The sequence below is a fragment of the Salmo salar genome, chromosome 01 (assembly GCF_965601325.2).
Source record: "Salmo salar chromosome 01, fSalSal1, whole genome shotgun sequence".
NCBI classification, from domain to species: domain Eukaryota; kingdom Metazoa; phylum Chordata; class Actinopteri; order Salmoniformes; family Salmonidae; genus Salmo; species Salmo salar.
Window position 1 is genome coordinate 67,210,409 of NC_138291.1, and position 20,291 is coordinate 67,230,699.

General features: G+C 43.0%; 1 protein-coding gene across 2 annotated transcripts in view; it reads left to right on the top strand.

Moving 5' to 3' along the window:
- Window positions 1-20,291, top strand: part of adam12b (ADAM metallopeptidase domain 12b) — a 169,787-nt gene that overhangs the window by 109,030 nt on the left and 40,466 nt on the right. For both annotated transcript variants that reach the window (XM_014204336.3, XM_014204340.3), the window contains exons 5-11: window positions 6,244-6,320; window positions 8,014-8,203; window positions 9,992-10,057; window positions 14,217-14,288; window positions 14,848-15,017; window positions 15,242-15,326; window positions 17,817-17,965. In XM_014204336.3, coding sequence (XP_014059811.2) covers window positions 6,244-6,320; window positions 8,014-8,203; window positions 9,992-10,057; window positions 14,217-14,288; window positions 14,848-15,017; window positions 15,242-15,326; window positions 17,817-17,965 — 809 coding nt within the window. The remainder of the gene's footprint in view (window positions 1-6,243; window positions 6,321-8,013; window positions 8,204-9,991; window positions 10,058-14,216; window positions 14,289-14,847; window positions 15,018-15,241; window positions 15,327-17,816; window positions 17,966-20,291) is intronic.

Genomic DNA, 20,291 nt, shown 5'->3' on the forward strand with positions numbered 1-20,291 from the left:
AACGATGACCAGCTGCCTCTAATTGGAGATCATCCCAAAAAAGCCCAACATAGAAATACAAAAACTAGAACATAGTATTTTTTTCTAGTTTAGATTTTCTGTCACGCCCTGACCTACTCTACCATAGAAAATAACAGCTTTCTATGGTCAGGACGTGACATGGATCAACAACATTGTAGTTACTCCACAATACAAAACTAATTGACTGAGTGAAAAGAAGGAAGCCTGTACAGAATAAACATATTCCAAAACATGCATTCTGTTTGCAACAAGGCACTAAAGTAATACTGCAAAAAATGTGGCAAAGCAATTAACTTTTTTCATGAATACATAGAGTTTGGGGCAAATACAACACATTACTGAGTACCACTCTCCATAGTGGTGGCTGCATCATGTTATGGGTATGCATGTAATCGTTAAAGACTGGGGAGATTTTCAAGATAAAAAATAAACAGACAAAATATCATAGGAAAACCTGGTTCAGTCTGCTTACCACCAGACACTGAGAGATTAATTCACCTTTCAGCAAGACAAAAAACAAAAACAGAAGGCCAAATCTACACTGGAGTTGCTTTCCAAGAAGACAGTGAATGTTCCTAAGTGTCCGAGTTACAGTTTTGACTTAAATCTACTTGAAAATACCTGAAAATGTTTGTCTAGTAATGATCAACAACCAATTTGTCATTATGGGGTATTGTGTGTAGATGGGTGAGGGGAAAATCTATTTCATCCATTTTGAATTCAGGCTGTATTACAACAAAACATGGAATAAGTCAAGGGGTATGAATACTTTTAGAAGGCACTGTATTTGACAAGAATGCTACTAGTCACCCATCATTCACATCAAACACCTGAACTCCAACAATGTTTAAAAAAAATCAAAATAGTTAACAATGCATGCATGTGCCTTTTATACATAACATATAAACATCTGACTTGATGTAAATATTAAAATGATTTATTTATCAATGCCACAAACCTGCGACATTGAAGAGCACCATATTAACTATTATTACTATCAGAGAATGCACAGATTCTTACCATTTTAGGAATTAGACCAGCACAAATAACACAATGTAAAACAGCATATTGTGATTTTTGTTGGGTGAGTTTCAAATGAAGAAACAACTGGATACATAAGGTAGGTTTAATATGAAATACTAGATCTACTCCAGCAGAATGAGAAACAACCTTGGTGTCCATGTTGCTGCTGTCAATTGTGTTAATGTATTTGAAATACTAAGACCCCTTTTCCAGCTGTTTGACCAGTAATCAAAGCCTTGCTTATTCCACATGTTTTGGATGGAAAATTGTTGAGAAATGTATACAGTGCCTTTGGTAAGTATTCAGACCCCTTTCCTTTTTCCACATTTTGTTACGTTACAGCCTTATACAAAAATGTATTAAAAAAGAGTAATCCTCAGCAATCTACACACAATACCCCATAATGAAGCGAAAACAGGTTTTTAGACATTTTTGCAAATGTATTAAAAATTAAAAAACAGAAATATCTTATTTACATAAGTATTCACACCCTTCGCAATGAGATTCGAAATTGAGCTCATTTGCATCCTGTTTATTTTGCTAATCCTTGAGATGTTTCTACAACTTGATTGGAGTCCACCTGTGGTAAATTCAATTGATTGGACATGATTTGGAAAGGCACAAACCTGTATATATAAGGTCCAACGGTTGACACTGCATGTCAGAGTAAAAACCAAGCCATGAGGTCGAAGAAATTGTCCGTAAAGCTCCGAAACAGCATTGTGTCGAGGCACAGATCTGGGGAAGGGTACCAAAAAAATGTCTGCAGCATTGAAGGTCCCCAAGAACACAGTGGCCTCCATCATTCTTAAATGGAAGAAGTTTGGAACTACCAAGACTATTCCTAGCGCTGGCCACCTGGCCAAACTGAGCAATTGGGGGAGAAGGGCTTTGGTCAGGGAGGTGACCAAGAAGCCGATGGTCATTCTGACAGAGCTCCAGATTTCCTCTTTGGAGACGGGGGAACATTCCAGAAGGACAACAATCTTTGCAGCACTCCACCAATCAGGCCTTTATGGTAGAGTGGCCAGATGGAAGCCAATCCTCAGTAAAAGGCACATGACAGGCCTCTTGGATTTTGCCAAAAGTCACCTAAATGATAAACAACATTCTTTGGTCTGAAGAAACCAAGATTGAACTCTTTGGCCTGAATACCAAGCATCACGTCTGGAAGAAACCTGGCACCATCCCTACTGTGAAGCATGGTGGTGGCAGCATCATGCTGTGGGGATGTTTTTCAGCGGCAGGGACTGGGAGACTAGTCAGGATCGAGGCAAAGCTGAACGAAGCAAAGTGTAGAGATCCTTGATGAAAACCTGCTACAGAGTGCTCAGGTCCTCAGCCTGGGGTGAAGGTCCACCTTCCAACAGGACAACGACCCTAAGCACACAGCCAAGACAACGCAGGAGTGGCTTCAGGACAAGTCTCTGAATGACCTTGAGTGGCCCAGCCAGAGCCCAGTCTTGAACCTGATCAAACATCTCTGGAGAGACGTGAACCTGACAAAGCTTGAGAGGATCTGAAGATAAGAATTGGAGAAACTCCCCAAATACAGGTGTGCCAAGCTTGTAGTGTCATACCCAAGAAGAATCAACGCTGTAATCGCAGCCAAAGGTGCTTCAACAAAGTACTGAGTAAAGGGTCTGAATACTTATGTAAATGTAATATTCCCTTTTTTGAAATGAATTAGCAAACATTTCTAAAAACCTGTTTTTTCTTTGTCATTATAGGGTAGTGTGTGTATATTGATAAGAAAAAATATTTTAGAATTTGGCTGTAACATAACAAATGTGGAAAAAGTCAAGGGGTCTGAATACTTCCCCAAGGCACAACCAACAACCAATTGTACATGCACCACTCAAATGACAAAAAAAAACAGTTAAAAGTCACATACTTTGAAAGTAGACTACCTTATTGTGTCTGGCAACTATTTTCATATAAAAGTTTCCTGTCCAAAACACAACTGACTAAGTTTTTATGGACATTATAAAACCCTAAATTGGTACACAAACTCAAAAAAACGTATCATAGTGTCATAAAGAATGCTAAGGTAAATGCTGAACATAATGCTACCCAATATACTCTACATGACCAAAGGTATGTGGACACCTGCTCGTCAAACATCTCATTCCAAAATCATCTGCATTAATATGGAGTTGGTCCCCCTTTTGCTGCTATAACAGCCTCCACTCTTCTGGAAAGGCTTTCCACTAGATGTTGGAACATTGCTGCGGGGACTGGCTTCCCTTCAGCCACAAGCGCATTAGTGAGGTCAGGCACTGATATTGGGCAATTAGGCCTGGCTCGCAGTCGGCGTTCCAATTCAGGTGTTTGATGGGGCTGAGGTCTGGGCTCTGTGCAGGCCAGTCAAGTTTTTCCACACTGATTTCAACAAACCATTTCTGTATGGACCTCGCTTTGTGCACAGGAGCATTGTCATGCTGGAACAGGAAAGGGCCTTCTGTAACAACTGTCTTCAAAAATGGACCAAGGCGCAGCGGGAATGTGGATACTCATAGTTTTTTAATAAACTTAAGTAAAGCATCCACAGGCAAAAACAATAAACAATACTCACGACGACAGGAACAGTCTTACAGGCACACAAAACGCAATGCAAGAACAACTACCCACAACCCCAAAGAGAAACACACACTCCTATATAGGACTCCCAATCAAAGGCAACTCAACACACCTGCCTTCAATTGGGAGTCCCAATCACCAACACAACCATTCACACACACAAAACCCCTGCCACATCCTGACCAAAACTAACACCATTACGCCCTCTGCTGGTCAGGACGTGACAGTACCCCCCCCTCAAGGTGCAGACCCCGGAATGCACCTAAAAGAAAAAACAAACCCCCAAACAACAAAAAATATCCCCCTAAACAATGAGGGAAGGGAGGGTGGCTGCCGTCAGCGACGGCACTGTGCTACACCCTCCCTCCCCAACCCACCTCTCCTGGAGGTGGCTCAGGTGCAGGACGTGGACCTCGCTCCACCTTCGGCGTCGCCCACTTTCGGAGGCGCCGATAGCTGGGCCGGGCAGAGGGGCCACTCGGGCTGACCCTGGCAGACGGACCACTCTGGCTGGACCGGAGGACAGGCGGGCCACTCGGGCTGGCCCGGAGGACAGGCGGGCCACTCGGGCTGGGCCGGAGGACAGGCGGGCCACTCGGGCTGGGCCGGAGGACAGGCGGGCCACTCGGGCTGGGCCGGAGAACCGGCGGGCCACTCTGGCTGGGCCGGAGGACCGGCGGGCCACTCTGGCTGGGCCGGAAGACCGGCGGGCCACTCTGGCTGGGCCGGAGGCACGGCGGGCCACTCTGGCTGGGCCGGAGGCACGGCGGGCCACTCTGGCAGATCCGGCACGGCGGGCCACTCTGGCAGATCCGGCACGGCGGGCCACTCTGGCAGATCCGGCACGGCGGGCCACTCTGGCACTCTCAGGATTCACCAGGCTGGGGAGACATAAAGGATTTTTTTATTGGGGCTGCCTCTCGCGCTCGTTGCGCTCTCCTCGTAGAATCGCCTCTCCACTCTCGCTGCTTCAATCTCCCACTGCGGGAGGCGATAATCCCCAGCCTGAGTCCATGGTCCCTCTCCGTCCAGGATTTGTTCCCACGTCCATTGGTCCATCACGTTGTACTCCTGTGGCTCCTTCCTCTTCCGTTGCTTGGTCCTTTTGTGGTGGGTAGTTCTGTAACAACTGTCTTCAAAAATGGACCAAGGTGCAGCGGGAATGTGGATACTCATAGTTTTTTAATAAACTTAAGTAAAGCATCCACAGGCAAAAACAATAAACAATACTCACGACGACAGGAACAGTCTTACAGGCACACAAAACGCAATGCAAGAACAACTACCCACAACCCCAAAGAGAAACACGCACTCCTATATAGGACTCCCAATCAAAGGCAACTCAACACACCTGCCTTCAATTGGGAGTCCCAATCACCAACACAACCATTCACACACACAAAACCCCTGCCACATCCTGGCCAAAACTAACACCATTACGCCCTCTGCTGGTCAGGACGTGACACCTTCCCTAAACTGTTGCCACAAAGTTGAAAGCATGTAATCATCTAGAATGTCATTGTATGCTGTAGAGTTAAGATTTCCCTTCACTGGAAATAAGGGGCCTAGACAGAATCATGAAAACAGCCCCAGACCATCATTCCTTCTCCACCAAACTTTACAGTTGGCACTATGCATTCGGGCAGGTAGCTTTCTCCTGGTATCCGCCAAACCCAGATTTGTCCGTCGGACTGCCAGATGGTAAAGCGTGATTCATCACTCCAGAGGACGTGTTTCCACTGCTCCAGAGTCCAATGGCGGCGAGCTTTACACCACTCCAGGCGACGCTTGGCATTGTGCATGGTGATGTTAGTCTTGTGTGCGGCTGCTTATCCATGGAAACCCATTTCATGAAGCTCCTGAAGAACAGTTATTGTGCTGACGTTGCTTCCAGAGGAAAGTTTGGAACTCGGTAGTGAGTGTTGCAAACGAGAATGATTTTTATGCGCTACAAGTTTCAGCACACCATTCTACTGCCAATGTTTGTCTATGGAGATTGCATGTCTGTGTGCTCGATTTTAGACAGCTGTCAGCAACGGGTGTGGCTGAAATAGCCGAATCCACTCATTTGAAGTGGTATCCACATACTTTTGTATATTGTTTCTGTATGTCTATGGCACCGACATGTTCATGTTTAATGTAATTAGTTGGTGACTCAGCCAAGTATTTTCATAGCAATTTCAAAAGGAGTCTCCTTTCAGAGCAGTAAAGGGGTCTCTTTTGGAGTCAACTCAGTACAGCCTTAGTGATTGTGTAAAAGTATGAACTGGCTACGGAAAATGCCAGCTTCAAGTATTTTGTCTCACAGTTCAGTACTGACGTTCAGTATTTTTCAAATTGACTTTTGGCTAACAATGCAGTTGGTCTTAGAGTAATTGGTGTAGACTTGAATGAAGCCATTCAGCCATAATACAGAGTTTTGTTTTGACTCCAAACCAGACACTTCCTCATCATACTGTCTCAGATAGACAGTATTATGTCTCTGTACACTTAATGGCTTCCTTTCCACTTCTCCTTGGTTGACCATTGGTGAAACGAAAGATAAGTATACTATAGTATGTTAAAGAATGTCCTGACACGGTTTCAATTTGACTTGAGTGTCATGTTGGTATTTTTCAGAAGAACTGTTACTACCATGGAGAAGTGGAAGGCCACGCTAACTCTGACGTCACTCTCAGCACCTGCTCTGGCCTCCGGTAAGTAACACTTCAGTCTATAGGATCCCAGAAGCCTCAGACATGCTGTGTAAGTGGCCACAATCAAGACCCACAGATTGTTCTGGCAATTCTCACATAGGAACTTCATTGGGAGGAAGGATGTGTATGACAAACCATTTGAATGTAAAAATGTTTATTTCAGAATCATGACATAGTCCATATTTTAGAGCACACCAAAAGAGTATAGTGACACCAAGATGTTGTCTAATATCATGTACTGTTTGCATATCATAGGGTCTTAAATGAGGCATGTATAGATGGCCACTTTCATCATATTTTCAGAATAATGTTTGGTGATACAAATGTAAAAAGCATTTCAAACATCCTCCCAATGAAATGTATGTGAAAATTGACAGAACAATCTGAGATGCCACAAATATTTTCCACTGCTGTGGAATCGCACTTTAGCCCCTTAAATCTCTGTCAACAAACAGGTATGAGTTTCCACTTACCCAAGAGTATAGAAGAGTCCACTGAAAGTGTATAATAGATCCCTAGACATAGAACATGGTCTTGGTCTGGCCACCCAGTGATTATCCGTATTCTCCTCCACTCTCCTCTGGGCATGTGTCTGTGCCTAATGGCCACCTGGAAGTAATAAAGCTGCCAGGCTGAGTCTAAACAGAAACAGAAAGCCTCCTGATGTACGCTCATCTCCTGCTTAATTACCCCAAACTACAGATGCATTATGTGACGAGAAAACGTTTAGTATGCCATGAAACCTTTTAACGATGCAATAAAAGCTAATGAAGAGGAACTTTTAGAGGTAATACATTTGTGATAAAAATGTTGACCTGAATAAGAGTCCACCCCCAAGGAGTGTTACTGGTAATTCTTTTTTTTATCTTGTACCTCACAAAATCCTTGAGGCAGACAGATGTTTGACGAGCAATATGTGGCTTGGCTTCAATGCCAAAACAAATTGTTTCAGAGTTTTAGTTGGCCTAAGAGCCTCTTCGGGGAGTTGAATCTATTGTAAGTCAGTGGGGCCATTTACATTGACTGAGTTATTTCACTAAGAGACATTAGTTCAGTCTCAACATCCAGTAAGAAATAAAACAAATCTAAATAATCCAGCTGCGAAAAATTAAATAAAAATGGATTTAACCAGCTGAGTTTTAAGGCTGTGTATTAATCCAAAGGAAAGGCAGTACAGAGAGAAAAAAATATAAGTAGGCCTTAGAAATATCCTTCCACACTTTGGTCCTTGGAAGTCAATAGTCCACAGTCCACATAAAGGAAACTTCTCTTGATGATCAGTACAATATCCTTTGCCAGTTCTTGACTTGGACTGAAATAGGTGCTGGTACTCATTTTGGGTGATGGTACTGTTTATATTTAGGTGCAGGAGCTCCACAATACTTCTGAGCTAATATTCGATTAGGTGCAGGAGCTCTAGCAGTAGAAAACTTGAGGCACCGGTACTCCGTTCCGGTGAGCTCTTGCCCAAGCCAAGCACTGTCCATTACTAGACTTTGAGAAAGTTCTCACTCAAAGTTAAAGACCTAGGCCTTTAAACTATAAACATCCTAATTACAAACACTTCTGACCATAACATGCAGTCAAGAATCAAGATGGCTTCCCCCTTCTGGTCACAGAATGCTTTGTCCACAGTCAATTTATTATACCAGATCTGTTGAACAGATTTGCCTTGTCTTCCCTTGTCTTACAGGGGTTTCATCTCACTTGAAAATAAGACCTTCGTCCTTGAACCATCGTTGGACCAGGACAATTATACACACATCATTTACCGAGGGGAAAACCTCAACCTGTCCTCTGGAACCTGTGGTCATGGCTTCAACATATCCTCTGTTACACCTGACAACCATCTAAGAAGCCCTTTCAGAACATTCAGTACCAGGGTAAGGCTCATCGACAACAACTACGTTTTTCTTCTGACAATTTCCTTCAGATAACCTCCATCAAATACCACATTAGAAATATTGGTACTGTAGCATTCCATGAACAAAACTGTTCATGATAAAGCTATCAGATAAAATCATTAGATCTAGAAGATGTTCAAAAGGAAGAGCTTGATAATGGATTCATCTTGTACAGGATCTGGAATAATGGTATCAGTGAGATAGATAGTGATGTAGGAGCGTGGGCTCTTGGACTTATGTCATTGTCATCCAGATAGCTGTCTGAGAGCATCTGCAACACAATGTTCTGGGTTTGATAACAATCTGAGCGGGGATGATGCGGCCTTTCATGGTGGGAAAGCAATTGATTTGCCGACTGACAGAATTCACTATGAAAACACCTATGTCTTAATTTCTCTGATATAACACATGACACCATTTGAAACAGGCTGATATGATATTTGTTTTGTAATGGCAAGCCAGGGGTCCTTAGGGAGATGTTTATTGTTAATTTGTAAATTGATGCATGCCTTTATAGCTATTGCCTCAGAGGTAGGATCAAACTTATTTTTACCATACTGTTGTAACAAAGATGATGGATTTTTGTGGCAGTCTGATCGATTATAAACAATGAGGGCAATTTTCGCTGTGACCAGGAACCAGGGCTTGAGTTGTTGTCATCGTCGTGTGTGTAGGTGGCAAGGAAGTCAGGCGCAGGAGAAACCAACTTGGTAGAACTGGAGTTGTTTAATAAATAATAAACAAACACAAACTCCAAAACCAACGTACATAAAAATAACATGGGTAAAAATAGCCGTAGCTCACCAATACAAAAATACACGAAAATCAATAACAAACAAAACAATCTCAGACAAGGACATGAGGGAAAACAGAGGGTTAAATACACAACATGTAATGAATGGGATTGGAACCAGGTGTGTAGGAAGACAAGACAAAACCAATGGAAAATGAAAAATGGATCAGTGATGGCTAGAAGACTGGTGACGTCGACCGCCGAGCATCACCCGAACAAGGAGGGGCATCGACTTCGGCAGAAGTCGTGACAGCTGTATTGATTTTGAACTTGGGTTTGCACTTGAATTGGCACTCAGAACAGCACATGAACCATGGTAGAGATCCAACCTTGCCCTTACTCTTTCCCTGGCTCCAGAGTCCTATATCAGGGCCAGGGCAGGAGCATGGGCCCTGCTCCCCCCACCAGTCTCCATGTAGCAGATGTACAGGTCCATCTGCCACCACCTACAGTACCTGCACGCATCCATTATCAATCCTGATCCTACCCTTTCCTTCAGAAATAATAACCAAGACACTCACTGACACAGTGAATCATCAGTTTCCAATATTGGAGCTTTAAAAGCTTGATAAAAAGAACAGGAGCACTATGATAGGACAGGATATTTCATAGAAACGTGTCTGCTGTCTGCTTGACTAAGCACATGAGTAATAGACTTTTTTATGAAGCTTTCACCACTGGTGAGGCCGTCAATGTGAAGTTGAAATCGCGGGTGATTCCGTGACAGGAGCCTTTTGAAAGATTGATAAGCAATATTTTTGAAGTAGCTTTAACATAAATAACCTAATGTGGACTCACTAGAAGTTGTGCGAAAGTGTGCGTTGTTTACCAAGCTAAAGAAAAAAGACAGGACTTTGAGGAGGAGAAAGGAGTGGTTAAATTTAGAATGTCCATGTCCTTGAGTAAAGATTTTGTTCAAATGATGGGTTTTCTCCCCCCCCCCCCCCCGCCCCCCACTTCTCTCTGCATCACAGCACAAGAGGCATGCTCAGAAGACTACCAAATACGTAGAGCTGATCATCGTTGCAGACAACAGAGAGGTAATGTATCTATAATGAATTAAAATGCATAGATAATAATCCTAGTGTCGTCCTACTCATCATTACCATGACTACAGTATGTGGTGTGCCCATTCAGAATGGCTAGAGACACACAGACTTCTCAGAAGAAAATAGGCGAAATTTTAACAAAGCAAGAACAAATCCTCTTGGTAACGGCAGAATTAGGTCAGTGTGCTGCTACAGTGCGGTCGTCGGTGGCAGCCGTATTCCACAGGAAGTGCTAAACAATTCCCGAGTGGACTAGACAGGAAACAGGAAACAGTGTGGATACAGAAGAAGGAGAGAAACGATCGCACTGGGATTTCCCCTTGGCTGCCCCTAGCTCATGCTATTGACCTGAACTGGAAGAGAGAGGAGGAGAGGACCCACTTGCTTGTGCTCCTCTATAAAGGCCAGGCTGGATGTAGCTGACGAAGTAGGTCTACACGCAGTATACACAAGCAGGTGGATGCACAGTGGGATGAAAAAGGAGAGTCTGTCTCACCTTGGATTGCATCCGATGCCTCTCACATGCTATTTCTGCCAATGCACATGCTCCCCGGTCTCTCGCCAATTGTTTCTGAGATGAACCCAGATCCAGATGGATCTCAGCTTGACAACCTGTCCAACATGTTATACCTTCTCTCCCAGACTGGTTGAAGATATCTGTAACATATGGGCCATGCCATTTCTGAAAAAACTACCATTATACTGTACTGCTAGGGTTGCAGAGCTACCAGTAATTTCCAGAAGTTACCGGAATCCTCAGTAATTTTGGTAATTAACAGGTGATCTATGGTAATAGAATAATTGTCTTATTTGCAAAAGCTCTATACAAATAACTTTGTTTGTATAGTGCTTTTCAATACAGGTAACAAAGTGATTCACATCATAAAATAAAAGTTACTAGCTTAGAAACAAAGACAGATACAGCTAATTCAAATCATACATTGAAAGCATCTTTATAAAAGTGTGTCTTCAGTAGGTATTTAAAAACAGACACTGAATCTGCAAGCCTGATTTCCTCTAGCAGACCATTCCAAAGTCTAGCCCTAATAGCAAATGCACAGTCTCCTTTTGTTTTCAACCTAGACTTTGGAATGGTCAACAGTGCCCTGCCAGAGGATCTCAGGCTGCGTCTTGACGTGTAAGGAGATAAAAGATCAGAGATATAGGATGGAGCTAAGCCAAGCCTAGCCTTAAACGTGATTAATATATATATTTTTTAAATCCATTCTGAAGGTGACTGGTAGCCAGTGTAGAGAAGCTAAAATAGCTGTGATATGGATAGATTTTCTGGTGCCTGTTAAAAGCTGAGCTGCAGAATTTTGAACTAACTGTAGACAATGGAGTGATTTCTGACAGAGACATGTATACAAAGAGTTACAGTAATCTAGGCGTGAATAAATAAAAGCAGGTAGAAGGCTCTCCAGATCAGTGACTGAAATAAAATACTTGACTTTAGCTATATTTTTATGATGATAAAAGCAAGACTGGACAACCTTCTTTACATGCAGCTGGAGGTTTAGGTCAGGGTTAAATAAAGGGGACCAAATAAAACAACCTCTGATTTCTTATCATTGAGTTGGAGAAAGTTGTCAGACATCCAACATTTGGATGGGTAGCTATAGCTAGCTTGGTCACTGGGTCTGATTGATATATAAAGCTGCGTGTCATCCGCATACAGTAGCAATGAAACTGGATGTTATGATTGTGGATGATGTCAGCAAGGAGAAGCATGTACAGGGAAAAAAGGATGACCCCTGAGGGACAATAAAGTGAATAGGTGCTGGGGACGATACTGAACCACCCATGCTCACTGAGAAACATCTGCCACATAGATAAGACCTGAACCGGTCGAGGGCAAAGCCAGAGATCTACATTTTACATTTACATTTACGCCATTTAGCAGACGCTCTTATCCAGAGCGACTTACAAATTGGTGCATTCACCTTATGATATCCAGTGGAACAACCACTTTACAATAGTACATCTATATCTTTTTTTTGGGGGGGGGGTAGAAGGATTACTTTATCCTATCCCAGGTATTCCTTAAAGAGGTGGGGTTTCAGGTGTCTCCGGAAGGTGGTGATTGACTCCGCTGTCCTGGCGTCGTGAGGGAGCTTGTTCCACCATTGGGGTGCCAGAGCAGCAAACAGTTTTGACTGGGCTGAGCGGGAACTGTGCTTCCGCAGAGGTAGGGGGGCCAGCAGGCCAGAGGTGGATGAACGCAGTGCCCTTGTTTGGGTGTAGGGCCTGATCAGAGCCTGAAGGTACGGAGGTGCCGTTCCCCTCACAGCTCCGTAGGCAAGCACCATGGTCTTGTAGCAGATGCGAGCTTCAACTGGAAGCCAGTGGAGTGTGCAGAGGAGCGGGGTGACGTGAGAGAACTTGGGAAGGTTGAACACCAGACGGGCTGCGGCGTTCTGGATGAGATGTAGGGGTTTAATGGCACAGGCAGGGAGCCCCGCCAACAGGGAGTTGCAGTAATCCAGACGGGAGATGACAAGTGCCTGGATTAGGACCTGCGCCGTTTCCTGTGTAAGGCAGGGTCGTACTCTGCGAATGTTGTATAGCATGAACCTACAGGATCGGGTCACCACAGGATCTATTGTCACGACTTCCACCGAAGTCGTTTCCTCTCCTTGTTCGGACGGTGCTCGGCGGTCGGCGTCACCGGTCTTCTAGCCATCGTCGATCCACTTTTCATTTTCCATTTCTTTTGTCTTGTTTTCTTACACACCTGGTCCCATTTCCCTCATTAATTGTTGTGTATTTAACCCTCTGCTCCCTCCATGTCCTTGTGTGGAATTGTTTGTTTGTAAGTGCTTGTACTCTATGTTACTGGTGCACGTTGGGTTTTGTACCCATGTAGGTTCTTTTTGTACTGCCGTGGGTTTTGTATTAAACTGCTCCGGCTATTACCTATTTCTGCTCTCCTGCGTCTGACTTCACTAGCACCAGTTCCGCAACCCTTACATCTATAGTAACTTTGGTAATTTATACTTGCATAACTTTAAAAACAAATATTCATATATAGTATTCATTTTTGTATATCTGTGTCCATATTGTCCATGTGTTTCTAGAGAATAGACCATATGGTTCAAGAGAAAATAATGGGGGAAAAAAGCACATCTAATAATTTTTTTTAAATAATTTTTATTTAACCTTTATTTAAGTAGGCAAGTCAGTTAAGAACAAATTCTTATTTATAATGAATTAACAATGGAAAAATATCAAAATAACTCTTCCAACTATTGACTTTTTTTCACAACTGCCACAGTTTGGTGCCAAAACATTTACAACAAAGACATAATGATTTAGGCTGAGTATAGCCCACATAGATCTCCCCCACAGCTCATACCCGAGGGGGGCGCCAAACGCAGACAGGAAGATCACATCAGTGACTTTTTTTTATTTTTTATTATTTAACCTTTATTTAACTAGGCAAGTCAGTTAAGAACAAATTCTTATTTACAGTGACAGCCTAGGAACACTGTGTGTCTTTTGACACTATATAAATGAGTCATCTCGCAGTGTTTGTCATTATACGTTGGACATAAATATTTTTGCAGATATGTCTATGTCCTGGGAAATGTTCTTGTTACTTACAACCTCATGCTAATCGCATTAGCCTATGTTAGCTCAACGTCCCGCAGGAGACACACCGATCCTGAAAAGTTTTAAACAGGAAAAAACAAATAACGAGGGCGCGCTACCTTTTCCTAAATCCCTGAACATCACCTAACGGATGCTCCCCTAGGAAGCCATTTCCAAAATAATGTGGTGAGTAGGATGGGCTAGCAGCACCAAACAAAGAGAAAACAATGGTATGTTTCTAAATAAATTATATGAACCAGACTCTGGTGTTTGTGTTCTTATACCGTATAATATCAATAATGATTTTATAATAATAATAATGCTATTTTGAAAATGTCTGTACCAAAGAAATCTGTCCATTTGTGTGTGAAGCAATGGAGGGAAATGTCCCGACGTGGCGATGTCTCACAGGCACATTGTCACACTTGTTCAAATGATATTGAACCCAGTCTGCAGTACTGTATACTATGTGCATTACCTTGTACTTATTTTATCCACTATTAATGTCTTTCTTTGCTTACTAACATCTAACAATATTCACCCTGGGTTGCGTGTTCAGTTTCAGAAACAGGGAAAGGATGTTGAGAGGGTGAAGCAGAGACTGGCAGAGATAGCCAATTACGTGGACAAGGTAAAACCTCTACCTTCCCAATGCACAGGAGAGATCTATCATATGTTTAAAATAGAAATACCTCTGCCAGTACATATTAATATCATCCCAGACTAATGTCAGTCTCTCACAACTGCTTTTAGTCCATCTAAAATGGTATCATATAGGAACCCAAGCCAACGTTTTGTCATGGATCTTGACCTGGAGGTTGAACTCAGTGATTTCCACTAGATGGGCCAGCTTCAAAGGCAAAATTTGTTATATAGTAAAAATGCATGATATTTGGGTCTTAATTTAAGGATAGGGTTATGCACTAGGGTTAGCAGTGTGGTTAAGGTTTGTTTTAGGTTTAAAATCAGATTTTATAACTTTGGCTGTGCCAGCTAGTGACCACTCTGCAGAGCTGCCTCCAGGGCAAGATTCATGACAATAAATGCCAACCTGCTCCCAAGCCAGTCCCCAGCCATTTATCCATACTACCTTTTTTATTTAAATAAAACAAATCTGTATATATTGTTTATATGGGAGAGATCCTAAGATGATAGTACAACTATGCATTCTTCTACTCACTGCCCCTCAGTTCTACAGGGTCCTGAACATCCGCGTGGCCCTGGTGGGCCTGGAGGTATGGAGCGACTCTGATAAGTGTCCTGTCACTCAGGACCCCTTCAACACCCTGCATGAGTTCCTAGACTGGAGGAAAGTCAAACTTCTGCCTACGAAATCACACGACAACGCTCAGCTCATCAGGTGGAGATCCTACAGTACACAAACTCATAAACAAATACCTGAAGCACACACTCAAAACGAAGTGACACAGGTACAGAAGTTATACAGCCCATACCGTTTCCGATTCGTATAGAAGCTTCAGTCGTTTGTGATTTGGGATACAAATAGACTATGATAGGATTCTTAGTATCTATTTAACCCCTGAAGTCACCTTCTTTACCTCTCCTCGACCCCCTTCCCCTCAGTGGGGTGTACTTCCAGGGTACCACCATTGGCATGGCTCCCATCATGAGCATGTGCACAGTGGAGCAGTCTGGAGGCATCGTCATGGTGAGTACAACCTGAACCTCACACTGTTCCTCCTCTATGACGCTATCAGCATGAGCTCAGCTCAATACTATCCAGAGACGGCGTGTAAAGAAAAGGTGTTCACTGTTCATTGTTTGGTGTGGGGGTCGGAGAAAGGATGATTGTAAACACCAGGATATTCACATCCATGTACACACACACAAACACACACACACCATCCAAGGTCATTGGAAGCTTTTCCGTCATTTAACCACCCAGTCCCCAGTCTAGTTATAAATGTAGGGGGATGTGGGTTTGAGGTAAGTCATTGTACACGGAGCTTAAACAAGACACATTAACATTTTTATGACTAGTGATAAATTATTTGTGCCAGGCCATATACTAAATGTCAAAATAGAATGCCCTTTACTCACTACCACGCACAGCCCACACAGTTAAGTTATGCAATGAGCAAAATGAACTGGGTTTCCGTCCCCACTGTATCACTTGATACCCGTACTAAATCGTCAGGCAGTTCCCTTCTCAGAGTCAGCCCGTGCCATGCAGCTTCAACAAAGAGGTGTATTTCCCATTAATAGATATGTTTTCCTTCTGGCCAGGGTTAGCTGGTTATTTCCAGATGTTTGTCCTTCCCATTACTCACACATGGAAAAGGCTTGGAGTAGGATTAAAGAAACATGTATTGAGTTATAGGGCCAAAGGACCAGATGAACCACTTTGTATTTCAACATATGTTATCAGCTCCAACCCCCTTTATTTGGTCCACATGTAGGTTGAATTTCACAGTTTGTACATCGCTGGGTTTTAAAACAAATTTAGCCAGAAACCTTTATACGTCAACCAATGTGGGGTTGTCGTTAAATGTAAACGAAGTACAATCATCATGTTTTGGAAGATAAAATATCCCCTGCATGTCTTGAAACGATATCAGAAAGACCGTAAAACCCCTTCATGACCAAACTAACCCTGTTGTGTTCTCACCATCGTAGCTATCTTAGGGCTGCTTTGAAGGGTTGACTCTGACTTCACCTACGTCAATCCACTCTCTCTGATTCTTCAATTACAGTGCTTGTGAAGAAGCGCTCGGCCATGATGCGAGCAGTATATCCACACCACTCAGAAACATCCATGAGACCTCTCAAACATGACAGGGCTGGGAGGGACGGAGTTCTCATCCTTCCACGAAAACCCCAGGAAACTGGTCCCACCATGCAGCTCTGTAATCAGGGCAGAAATACCTTTGCTTTACATAGGGCCCTGACATATGACCCTCTGTAAAGGGAAAGCGCATGAGTTTATTATGGACATAATAGGAGTCCTACAGTATGTACAGAGCAGTGGAAATCAGACTAGTTGTTAGGCTCTTTAGACTAGAGTCCTACATACAATAGGGACCTATGGATTAAGTAAATGTCTGATTCATAATCCTACTTGCTGTGTCGCATTGGATGACAGCATCCACATAGGGGAAACATTATATGACTGAAACAAGTCTTTCTGTCTCCAGTATCCTCCAGTATATTCAGAGCTGTATGTGTGCGTGCATGTGTGTGTTTCAGTGTGTGTATAGATAATTCATGGCTTAGTGGCTGTGGTTCACCTGGTGTACCTATCTAGGCCTGTGGAGTAGTAAAGACACACGTCCACAGAGTGTGTCTGTGTGTGTAAAGCTCCATGGGCCGGGACCTTCATAATTTATACTGCTGTTGGGTTTGCTGCTGTGCACACTCAGCACTTAACTGTGCAGCAAGCTACAGCAGCCAGTCTTGCCTTCACTTCTATTGTTCCCTTGCTTTCTTCTCTTTGTCTCTCCATGTCAATCAGTGTCTTTGCTGCACTTTTTTTCAGTCTTTATTCCATTCTCTCTGCATGCATGCGTCTCTGCCTTTCTCTGTCTAGTAGCTTTCTGTTTGTCAAATTTTTACTAGGTTTTTCTCCATCACTTCTCCCCTCTCCCTATCTCTATACACCCCCTCCCCTCCCTGTACCCTCTCTCCTTCTGAAGGACAGTTGGCTAGCTTATATGTGCACTAAAATGTCATAATGCACCAAGTTTTTATTGCTTCCCAGCATCTGTCCCCGCCGGCAGTAGTGTGTGATTAGGGTTGGTTGGGGTTGTTGAGGGAACAGCAGACAAACTGATCAGCTCCTATCCTCCATGAGCAGAATGTGTAATGAAATGTGGATCACTGGACAGTTGGACCTAATGGAACCACTGTGACCGAACTAACCGAACTAAGACAGATATGTATTGAACTAAGGGATAATGGGCTCTAATGTACCTTGTAGCTGTTTACTCTATGCAACATCCATTATCTTCCAAACATCGATGGATATATCCACTGAACTCTATGAACTAACATATTGTGCTGCTACTTAACTATCCATGCTAGACATTATACAATGCAATGCTATGTTGTGATGTTCTAATAATATAGAAAGGTATTATCGCTTCAACTTTTTATCTCAGTTTCAAACCGAATGTGAACTTATGTTGTTTTTCCACTGTAGGATCATTCGGAAAATCCCCTGGGTGCAGCTGTGACTTTAGCACACGAGCTGGGGCACAACTTTGGCATGAACCACGACACCCCGGAGCGGGGGTGTGGCTGCAGGATGACAGTGGACCGTGGGGGCTGCATCATGACCCCCTCCACTGGGTGAGTGATGCCAATGGTCCAGTCCAACCATATTAATGGGTTATAAATACTGTGTTGTCTCATTAAGCAATTATTTTAAAAACAGAGTCAAAGAGGATGGTGGGTCAGCTCTATTGATTCCAGTCATTTTAGGAAAATATAGCTTTCAGTTTATCTGTACTGGCTGGAATTGAAATGGAGGTTACATCAACCTTGGCACTTTCAGATAGTCCCTTTTCTCTCATCAATGTGTAACAGTTTAACTTTGCCTCCCAAATCAGCCGTACACTTTTCGAGCATGCAAATTAAGTTCCCATTCATTCCTCAACTTTTCAGAATAAATTAGCAATGCATTTTAACCTTCTGCTAATAGACCATTCAGACAAGATGAATGCCCTCACAGCTTGTACAGGGTTGATCGTTATCTCATGTAAACACTAGTTGCCTGTGTGTCATTGTTAATGTGTGGATGGCCATGCATCTTGTTGAGGGCCGGGAACAACCTCCCAGCCTGAAGACAGAGAGGCTGCTCACAGATTCTCACCCCGCTCCCAGCCTGGGATCTCATGATAACGCCTCGACTGATGGACCATGTGACTGTTTCTGAGTCAACAGCGGTCAGATAAGGTGTACCGTGTGCGTAATATGAGATTTCACCCTTGGTCTGATGACAATTAGTTTTATCTGATGCTGAGTCTGGGCGTGTAGACGGATGGATGTGTTTGGGATGGATTCCACCTCCGTTTGAGAGAGGGAAAGAAGAGGAAAAGAGTAGATGGACAGATGGGTGCCCAAGCAGTGGAGTCTGTTATTGCCATCGGAATTGGAAATTGAGAAAATTCAGCTGCATCCTGAGCAGTACAGTACATCCGAGGGAGCCTGTTCAGAACTGAGCTGCTGAGGATCATGGGTAGAATCTGAGGGGTGGGGGCGGCTGTCGGATACAGCTGATTCACAGCCTGTTCGACGACAGTCCCTCTGGCTCTGGGCTCGCTGTGTTTTCACTGGCCCAGGCTCTCGCTGTTGTCATTGGAGCCAGGCCATGAAAAACACAGTAACACTATTCTCAATTATGTGCTCATAAAACAACATAGCAACACACTGGAAGGAAACCGTACAGGGCTTGCAAGGGCATCCTTCGAAAATAAATGCCATCAAGTCTGTGAATAAGCGAAAGACCGTTATCCGCTTGTTGAAGTCAGACAGAAAAAAATGATGACCTTTTACCCAAAAAATAGCCGAAAAACTCTTCACCAGAGTTGGCAGTGAGCTCATTCTGTTATACTAATGCGACATTAATTGAGAAAAAATATCTGTTAAGTCATGAAAGGAATTCACCTTTAGAGTATTCAGGGTATCTTTTAGTGTCAAATATCCAATGCAGATGTTTTTATCTCAATATCAAATAATATCTGGGTATCAATTAAGAATCTTACTGTGATTGTTTTCAATTAAATTGGTAAAAAAAAAATGTATATATAGCTTCTTAGAAAATAGTTATTTCTAAATAACTACTTTTTCTAGGACTGTCTTGGAGTGGTCTGAGTGGGGAGGAGAAAACGGAAAACTAGCTGTTATTGGCAATGTCTTGGTGATGTCACCAGGCAGGCCAAAATACCATCTCACCAAAACAGGTTGAAATTCCAGGCAGTCTTTTCAAACAGGTCTTACACTAAAAGGGCATTATCATAATTTTCACAGTATCATTCAAACCTCATAGTATGGATTTATAGACTGCGTATACAAAACATTGAGTACACCTGCTCTTTCCATGACATAGCCTATCCAGGTGAAAGCTATGATCCCTTATTGATGTCAGCTGTTAAATCCTCTTCAATCAGTGTAGATGAAGGGGAGGAGACAGGTTAAAAACTTCTTCGGGATCGGTGTCCCTTCCACGGTACGGTTGAGCTAATTTAGGCTAATGCGATTAGCATGAGGTTGTAAGTAACAACAACATTTCCCAGAACGTAGACATATCTGATATTGGCAGAAAGCTTAAATTCTTGTTAACCTGTCTGGGCTAGGGGGCAGTATTTTCACGGCCGGATGAAAAACGTACCCAATTTAAACAGGTTACTACTCTGGCCCAGAAACGAGAATATGCATATTATTAGTAGATTTGGATAGAAAACACTCTGAAGTTTCCAAAACTGTTTAAATGGTGTTTGTGAGTATAACAGAACTCATATGGCAGGCAAAAACCTGAGAAAAAGTCAACCAGGAAGTGGAGGATCTGAGAATTGTAGTTCTTCTTTCTAGTCCCTTTCGAAACTACAGTATTTGTGGGGTCACGTTGCACTTCCTAAGGCTTCCATTGGCTGTCAAAAGCCTTCAGAAAGTTGCT